The sequence below is a fragment of the Coregonus clupeaformis genome, chromosome 5, assembly GCF_020615455.1.
Source record: "Coregonus clupeaformis isolate EN_2021a chromosome 5, ASM2061545v1, whole genome shotgun sequence".
Lineage (NCBI taxonomy): Eukaryota > Metazoa > Chordata > Actinopteri > Salmoniformes > Salmonidae > Coregonus > Coregonus clupeaformis.
In genome coordinates this window covers 3,871,871-3,881,092 of record NC_059196.1, presented here as the reverse complement: position 1 = coordinate 3,881,092, position 9,222 = coordinate 3,871,871, and the positions used below count along the sequence as shown (strand labels likewise).

The 9,222-nt window shown below is 41.3% G+C and overlaps 1 protein-coding gene across 3 annotated transcripts in view; it reads right to left on the bottom strand.

The window, feature by feature from the left end:
* Window positions 1–7,722: 7,722 nt before the first annotated feature.
* Window positions 7,723–9,222, bottom strand: part of LOC121558567 (protein Aster-B-like) — a 68,777-nt gene continuing 67,277 nt past the window's right edge. For all 3 annotated transcript variants that reach the window (XM_041871935.2, XM_041871943.2, XM_041871949.2), the window contains one exon: window positions 7,723–8,243. In XM_041871935.2, the coding sequence (XP_041727869.2) occupies window positions 8,154–8,243 (90 nt within the window). In that variant the 3' untranslated portion in view covers window positions 7,723–8,153. The remainder of the gene's footprint in view (window positions 8,244–9,222) is intronic.

The window sequence follows — 9,222 nt, the reverse complement described above, 5'->3', positions numbered from 1 at the left end:
TGCTGCGGGGACTTGCTTCCGTTCAGCCACAAGAGCATTAGTGAGGTCGGGCACTGATGTTGGGCGATTAGGCCTGGCTCGCATTCAGTGTTCCAATTCATCCCAAAGGTGTTCGATGGGGTTGAGGTCAGGGTTCTGTGCAGGCCAGTCAAGTTCTTCCACACCGATCTCGAGAAAAAAACAATTTCTGTATGGACCTCGCTTTGTGCACGGGGGCATTATCATGCTGAAACAGGAAAGGGCCTTCCCCAAACTGTTACCACAAAGTTGGAAGCACAGAATCATCTAGAATGTCACTGTATGAGGTAGCGTTAAGATTTCCCTTCACTGGAACTAAGGGGCATGAACCATGAAAAACATTCCTCCTCCACCAAACTTTCCAATTGGCACAGAGCCCTGACCTCAACCCCATCAAATTACCCGCCCTCCAGGACACCTACAGCACCCGATGTTACAGGAAGGCCAAAAAGATCATCAAGGACATCAACCACCTGAGCCACTGCCTGTTCACCCCGCTATCATCCAGAAGGCGAGGTCAGTACAGGTGCATCAAAGCTGGGACCGAGAAAATGAAAAACAGCTTCTATCTCAAGGCCATCAGACTGTTAAATAGCCATCACTAGCACATTAGAGGCTGCTGCTGCCTATTGAAATCACTGGTCACTTTAAGAAATGGAACACTATAATAATGTTTACATATCTTGCATTATTCATCTCATATGTACAGTGAGGGAAAAAAGTATTTGATCCCCTGCTGATATTATACGTTTGCCCACTGACAAAGAAATGATCAGTCTATAATTTTAATGGTAGGTTTATTTGAACAGTGAGAGACAGAATAACAACAAAAATGTTATAAATTTATTTGCATTTTAATGAGGGAAATAAGTATTTGACCCCCTCTCAATCAGAAAGATTTCTGGCTCCCAGGTGTTATTTATACAGGTAACAAACTGAGATTAGGAGCACACTCTTAAAGGGAGTGCTCCTAATCTCAGTTTGTTACCTATATAAAAGACACCTGTCCACAGAAGCAATCAATCAATCAGATTCCAAACTCTCCACCATGGCCAAGACCAAAGAGCTCTCCAAGGATGTCAGGGACAAGATTGTAGACCTACACAAGGCTGGAATGGGCTACAAGTCCATCGCCAAGCAGCTTGGTGAGAAGGTGACAACAGTTGGTGCGATTATTCGCAAATGGAAGAAACACAAAATAACTGTCAATCTCCCTCGGCCTGGGGCTCCATGCAAGATCTCACCTCGTGGAGTTGTAATGATCATGAGAACGGTGAGGAATCAGCCCAGAACTACACGGGAGGATCTTGTCAATGATCTCAAGGCAGTTGGGACCATAGTCACCAAGAAAACAATTGGTAACACACTACGCCGTGAAGGACTGAAATCCTGCAGCACCCGCAAGGTCCCTCTGCTCAAGAAAGCACATATACAGGCCCGTCTGAAGTTTGCCAATGAACATCTGAATGATTCAGAGGAGAACTGGGTGAAAGTGTTGTGGTCAGATGAGACCAAAATGGAGCTCTTTGGCATCAACTCAACTCGCCGTGTTTGGAGGAGGAGGAATGCTGCCTATGACCCCAAGAACACCATCCCCACCGTCAAACATGGAGGTGGAAACATTATGCTTTGGGGGTGTTTTTCTGCTAAGGGGACAGGACAACTTCACCGCATCAAAGGGACGATGGACGGGGCCATGTACCGTCAAATCTTGGGTGAGAACCTCCTTCCCTCAGCCAGGGCATTGAAAATGGGTTGTGGATGGGTATTCCAGCATGACAATGACCCAAAACACCCGGCCAAGGCAACAAAGGAGTGGCTCAAGAAGAAGCACATTAAGGTCCTGGAGTGGCGTAGCCAGTCTCCAGACCTTAATCCCATAGAAAATCTGTGGAGGGAGCTGAAGGTTCGAGTTGCCAAACGTCAGCCTCGAAACCTTAATGACTTGGAGAAGATCTGCAAAGAGGAGTGGGACAAAATCCCTCCTGAGATGTGTGCAAACCTGGTGGCCAACTACAAGAAACGTCTGACCTCTGTGATTGCCAACAAGGGTTTTGCCACCAAGTACTAAGTCATGTTTAGCAGAGGGGTCAAATACTTATTTCCCTCATTAAAATGCAAATCAATTCATAACATTTTTGACATGCATTTTTCTGGATTTTTTTGTTGTTATTCTGTCTCTCACTGTTCCAATAAACCTATCATTAAAATTATAGACTGATCATGTCTTTGTCAGTGGGCAAACGTACAAAATCAGCAGGGGATCAAATACTTTTCCCCCCTCACTGTATATACTGTATTCTATAATATTCGACTGTATCTTAGTCCATGCAGCTCTGTCATTGCTTGTCCATATATTATATGTACAGTTGAAGTCGGAAGTTTACATACACTTAGGTTGGAGTCATTAAAACTCGTTTTTCAACCACTCCACAAATGTCTTGTTAACAAACTATAGTTTTGGCAAGTCGGTTAGGACATCAACTTTATGCATGACACAAGTCATTTTTCCAACAATTGTTTACAGACAGATTATTTCACTTATAATTCACTGTTGTAGACCTCCACAAGTCTGGTTCATCCTTGGGAGCAATTTCTAAACGCCTGAAGGTACCACGTTCATCTGTACAAACAACAGTAAGCAAGTATAAACACCATGGGACCACGCAGCCGTCATACCGCTCAGGAAGGAGACGCGTTCTGTTTCCTAGAGATGAACCTACTTTGGTGCGAAAAGTGCAAATCAATCCCAGAACAACAGCAAAGGACCTTGTGAAGATGCTGGAGGAAACAGGTACAAAAGTATCGATATCCACAGTAAAACGAGTCCTATATCAACATAACCTGAAAGGCCGCTCAGCAAGGAAGAAGCCACTGCTCCAAAACCACCATAAAAAAGCCAGACTATGGTTTGCAACTGCACATGGGGACAAAGATCATACTTTTTGGAGAAATGTCCTCTGGTCTGATGAAATAAAAATATAACTGTTTGGCCATAATGACCATCGTTATGTTTGGAGGAAAACTGGGATCTTCACGCCGAAGATCACCATCCCAACCGTGATGGACGGGGGTGGCAGCATCTGTAGCTGTGTGGGTGCTTTGCTGCAGGAGGGACTGGTGCACTTCACAAAATAGATTGCTAAACACTTGTATGTGACAAATACAATTTGATTTGATTTGATATGCATTGGGACAGGTAGCGTTCTCCTGGCATCAGACAAACCCAGATTCATCACTCCAGAGAATGCGTTTCCACTGTTCCAGAGTCCAATGGAGGCGAGCTTTACACCACTCCAGCCGACGCTTGGCATTGCGCATGGTGATCTTAGGCTTGTGTGCGGCTGCTCGGCCATGGAATCCCATTTCATGAAGCTCCCGACCAACAGTTCTTGTGCTGATGTTGCTTCCAGAGGCAGTTTGGAACTCAGTAGTGAGTGTTGCAACCGAGGACAGACGTGTTTACGCGCTACGCGCTTCAGCACTCGGAGGTCCCATTCTGTGAGCTTGTGTGGCCTACCACTTTGCGGCTGAGCCATGGTTGCTCCTAGATGTTTACACTTCACAATAACAGCACTTACAGTTGACTGGGGCAGCGCTAGCAGGGCAGACATTTTTCCGAACTGACTTGATGCTTGTTCATCAAGATAGAATCCTAAACTACTGTAGGTTTCACTCACCAATGGTCCCCTCTTTGCCTTGCATGTCCAGTTGAAGATGATGTAGTTCTTGTAGGCTTCATCAAGAGGAAAACATATTTTAAAAGAGTAAACTTCACAAATCTTGAATGTTTTTGTTCAATACCTTTTTATTCATAGTTCCCATCTCTACTTCACATCTACCAGAAAGCCACTTTATCTTAGTTTCTATTAGGCAAAGTCATCAGCAAGTCAAACCCTACGCACAGCGCAGATTTGATTAGCTTGTCAGTGTGTGTACACTGTAGATATACACAACGTATACTTACAGTATATATATACCATGTATAAATCTAATTAAGATTCATTCTACAGATCAAAACAGGACTAAAAAACATACATTAGGTTTATTTTTGAACTGAGCTAAACCAGTAAGATAATGCCAAGACACACTTGTAGAACGTTGCTATGAATTTGTTGTGTATTCATTTTTAAGAAAGAGGTTGTGCGTTAGCCAGAGATTTCAGTAGGAGCGGGAGTGCTACTGCTCTAATTGTAACAGCAAGGCAAATTTCTATGAATTTAGTCAGTGAAGCACACAATGTATGCAGTGTTGATGACAACAGAATGGCACTGTCAAGACATCTGGAGCCTTGGTTACACAGCTTTAGAGCAAGAATAGCAATCATACTATCATACTTGGTAATGCAAACAAAATTGTGAGCGCACAAAAAAACAAACAAACAAACAAACAAAACAGATCTATGAGAGGTCATGGGTTATATTTTTTTGATAGTAATGGTGATTGAGTGGAATGCTGAATAATGTGACTAAATATCCAGTGTTTTCTATGACAGGTCACTGTAATATAGATGAAAAAACTAATAACTTGAGGTCATCTTGAGCTATCATCCATAAAGTCTATGATTATTGTTACAATATGGTATAATGCTTGTTGCGTAAACAAACATAAACCATACCCTTATAACTAGTTCATAAGCACGAGCATAAGATGTTTACTCATATGACACATAACACATAATTCTGCATAAAAGCTAATTACATACTTAGAAACTAGTTGTAATGTTTTGTGGTATTGCCATGAATTGCAGAATGAGATGACTTTAAGTTAACAGTTGGAATGAATGACAGTTAATACACCAATCTTATGCAGACATTATAGTTGCTAACATGATAAACCCATGGTATGTTACCATGCTTCTTTCAGATTATTTGAAATTGTCAATTTTAATTACTAAAATAAATATAGAAATCCAAGCAATTTTCTAACTGAAAAAGTCCATACACTTTAAAAATAAACAAAGCATTTCAATCACATTTTCACATATGAAATATAATGACATAAAAAAAAAAAAACAGCATATCTTTCAGTATAATATAGCTTGATTGTGAAAGTGATTTCTATAAAACAGAACAATTTCCAAGCACTGTGATTCAGATGTTAAGATTTCCATAAATTAAAAATAATACACCTTGCCGTATCAAAAGTCATCACATGACACGCCGCAGGAGAGCCAAGCCTAAAACATGCTTTCAGGATAACTCATTCACTAATCTCGGAAACCCATAACTAGAATCTTGCGTTATAGTCTGTCCACGAGCGCTCACTTATTCAGTAACTCACCAATGCAACGCCAGCACACGTTAAAGCAGGGGTGTCAAACATACTCAAACAAACTCAATATACTTTAAAATTACTAAAACCAAATTGAAACTGTGTAGAAATGATATAATGGACATACATTCATACAGTTTCGTGACCGTGTCCAGCTCGCTAATAATCACAGAAAGGAAAGCTAGACAGTCAGGGAGCATCAAAAATGATAAAAACAATAGATAGAGGACCAATTATTTTGCCAATTTTGACGGCAAGGAAATATAACCAATTTTCAAAGCGGCCATCCGGACCTCGTTGAAGACCGAATGCGGCCCCCAGGGCAAAATTTGTTTGACATCAATGCATTAAAGAGATAGATACCCACTCCTCCGCAGTCCACATACAGCTAACTCCTGTCCTGTCTAACCCAGAAATATCTAAGAGAGTAACACAAAGCTGGCTGGAATTGCTCTTTTGGTACTAACATTGCAAAATGCAAATGACAATGTCACATAATTACATCATCAAGTGAATAGAAATGTGTTGAATGGATGCTTGAGAAATTTAATTTCAATCAAAGATACAGAGTAAGAATTCTATGTTGGATACAAGTAATACTTTTTAGAATGCAAAAAGGGCTTCCTTTTCACTATAACATAAGGGCTGAAATACCACTGAGTTTCTTTCATTCACTATTTGGAAGGTCCATAAAGTGCAGTACTGTTTCTCTTTTGGAAGTGCTTTTATCACTGAGCTCTTTCCGCAGCTAGGGGTTAGAACTTCTTCAGACATTTCCTAACTGAGGTTAATCCAGCAGGTATTTACCTGTCTTTAAAAAAAAAAAAGATAAGTTGCTAGTTGAAAATGAATGCCATCTTATGAAGGCTTTATCTACCCTCTGTTTTGGTTCAATTGAATGAATTGTGTACAGATTCCAACACAAACACGGAGAGTGGAGGTGTGTGTATGATTTGGAATAAGTGGGGACGCAGATTGTTGATAGGGATAAGCAAAGAGGGTGTGTGTGGTTGGGTCAAGCCACTTGGCATGGACACAAAGATGCCCATATGGGGCTGATTGTAAACTGTTAGCCAGAGAGGCTAATGCAAGGCTGCATCCAAACGCATGGGCATTATAAAAGGCAGTTTGGCTACATCATGTACATCATGAAATGTTGAGACACATCCAAGTGTGGAATGATAGAAATATCACACTACAAATTAACACACGTGCACACACACGCGCACACAGAAACATACAATACACTCAAGCACACATGCACACTAGACATGTCACAGACATATCTGGCATGGTTTTCTGAAGAAAACACTTTTCTTTATAAATTCTTGAACCTGTCTAGAGCTCTGATAACTTTCCTTTATACATAAATAAACAATAAATATATGCAATGTGTATATATCTTGAAATATATACTAAATATTGAAATATACATATATTTCAAATATATTTATATAATTATTTCCATCTTCAAACATTTTGTAAGAGATATAGTCACAGTTTAGTAATAAAACACTTATGTAAGAACACAGGTCTCCCTAATTGTCTTGCTGCAGTATCCCTTTTTCAAGTATCAATGACTTCTTAGTCTGCATGCTGTCTTTTCCTACAGAAAAGACTACTGCTCAATTTGTACTACATTCTCGGCTCTTACGGATCAGTACAAACTCATTTTGATAAATGTGCAACAAATAATGGAACTGTGCATAAAACAAGTCGCCAGTAACTGATAAATTAAAGCTCTGTATTGTTGCCGTACTTTGAAAGTAGCAGTGACAGCAAGTTAACTAATTCATAAATTGATAAACATGTAGGCTAGCTATCATTCTTAAAAATTGTTCAAAATACTGTTCTACAACTGATGAGTTGATAAGTCTGATGGACAATGAACTGCATTTCCCAACTAGTACAATAGTGGTAATATAACATAAAGCTCATTCATAAACCTTCAAGAAGACTCTAAATTCCATAAATTCCTGTTGTTAACAGGAGATCCATTTGCCATCAAGCATGGATGTTTTGACGCGCCACATTACATATCCTCTCTATCTCCAATAACATCCTGCAATCTCTTAACATTTCTCTGTATTGAGTAACTGTGAGAAGGACCTCCACCTAAATCAATCATTATACATATACAGCCTAGCTCTATGTGATTAGGGAAACCAGCCCTGATGCACTGTTGAGCCCAGGGAAAAGCAAGGCAGTAGAGACATTTCAGTGGAAATGTGCTTCCACATACATATATATACTCTATAATATATCTTTGCTGGTGATCGTGCTACTTTAGAGCATGATCTGTGGCCAATATCAGAGGGGTTAATAAAAGGGACACTGCAGCGCGGACCTTGAGGAGATGATCGGTTTGGAACAGTCAAGGGAGTGTAAAAAGCCTAGAGACTGTAGGACCCCTTTCCTTGTCTATCTCTCCTCTTTTGTTCATCTTTAGACAGTCACAGAAAGGAATGGAACCACAGACAGACGCTCATCGAGAGGAGTTAATTGCCATGTGGCAATGGCTTACAGTACGATGTCCTTCCAAAATTAAAAGACAGAAAAATAAGAGACAGAAGTGGCGTCTAAGTAAGTGGGGCTGTCGCCTTCCCACGATGCCTCAGTGCTGTGGGAACCCCACTGTTAATTTCCTGTCTGTGATAGGGGCACTTCCTGTCCATGGTCTGACCTGCGGGGTCGTGACCTCTGTGAGTTGGGGGTCGTCAGCCGGCAGGCTGTCCCTGTCACACTGGGGCCAGCTCGCCTCGCTGTCGGTCGGTCTCTTGTCTCTCTTTGTTTTGTTTGCATACTTATACACAAACAACTCCTATATTGCACACCATGCCCTCATGGCCTAAGATCGTATGTCAGTGGTAACGGCTTCTTTTCTCCTCAGCTTCTGAGCTGTAGTCCCTTAAGTCAATGCCCCTTTGAAGGTTCAATAGAGAGTATTTCATCTGTAGAGGAAAACAGAACAAATTAAAACACCCCAAATAACTATAATCATAGTTTCACACTTTGAGACCCTGCACAAAAACCTAGAGGATTTGACACTTGGCCTTGTGTTAATGCCTGTTAATGTATCTGTCCTCTGTGTTCTCTACCTGGTCTGATAGTACCACTGTTCCCTACCTGGTCTAATACTACCACTGTTCCCTACCTGGTCTAATACTACCAATGTTCCCTACCTGGTCTAATACTACCACTGTTCCCTACCTGGTCTAATACTACCACTGTTCCCTACCTGGTCTAATACTACCACTGTTCCCTACCTGGTCTAATACTACCACTGTTCCCTACCTGGTCTAATACTACCAATGTTCCCTACATGGTCTAATACTACCACTGTTCCCTACCTGGTCTGATAGTACCACTGTTCCCTACCTGGTCTAATACTACCACTGTTCCCTACCTGGTCTAATACTACCAATGTTCCCTACCTGGTCTAATACTACCACTGTTCCCTACCTGGTCTGATAGTACCACTGTTCCCTACCTGGTCTGATAGTACCACTGTTCCCTACCTGGTCTAATACTACCACTGTTCCCTACCTGGTCTAATACTACCACTGTTCCCTACCTGGTCTAATACTACCAATGTTCCCTACATGGTCTAATACTACCACTGTTCCCTACCTGGTCTGATAGTACCACTGTTCCCTACCTGGTCTAATACTACCACTGTTCCCTACCTGGTCTAATACTACCACTGTTCCCTACCTGGTCTAATACTACCACTGTTCCCTACCTGGTCTGATAGTACCACTGTTCCCTACCTGGTCTGATAGTACCACTGTTCCCTACCTGGTCTAATACTACCACTGTTCCCTACCTGGTCTAATACTACCAATGTTCCTTACATGGTCTAATACTACCACTGTTCCCTACCTGGTCTAATACTACCACTGTTCCCTACCTGGTCTAATACTACCAATG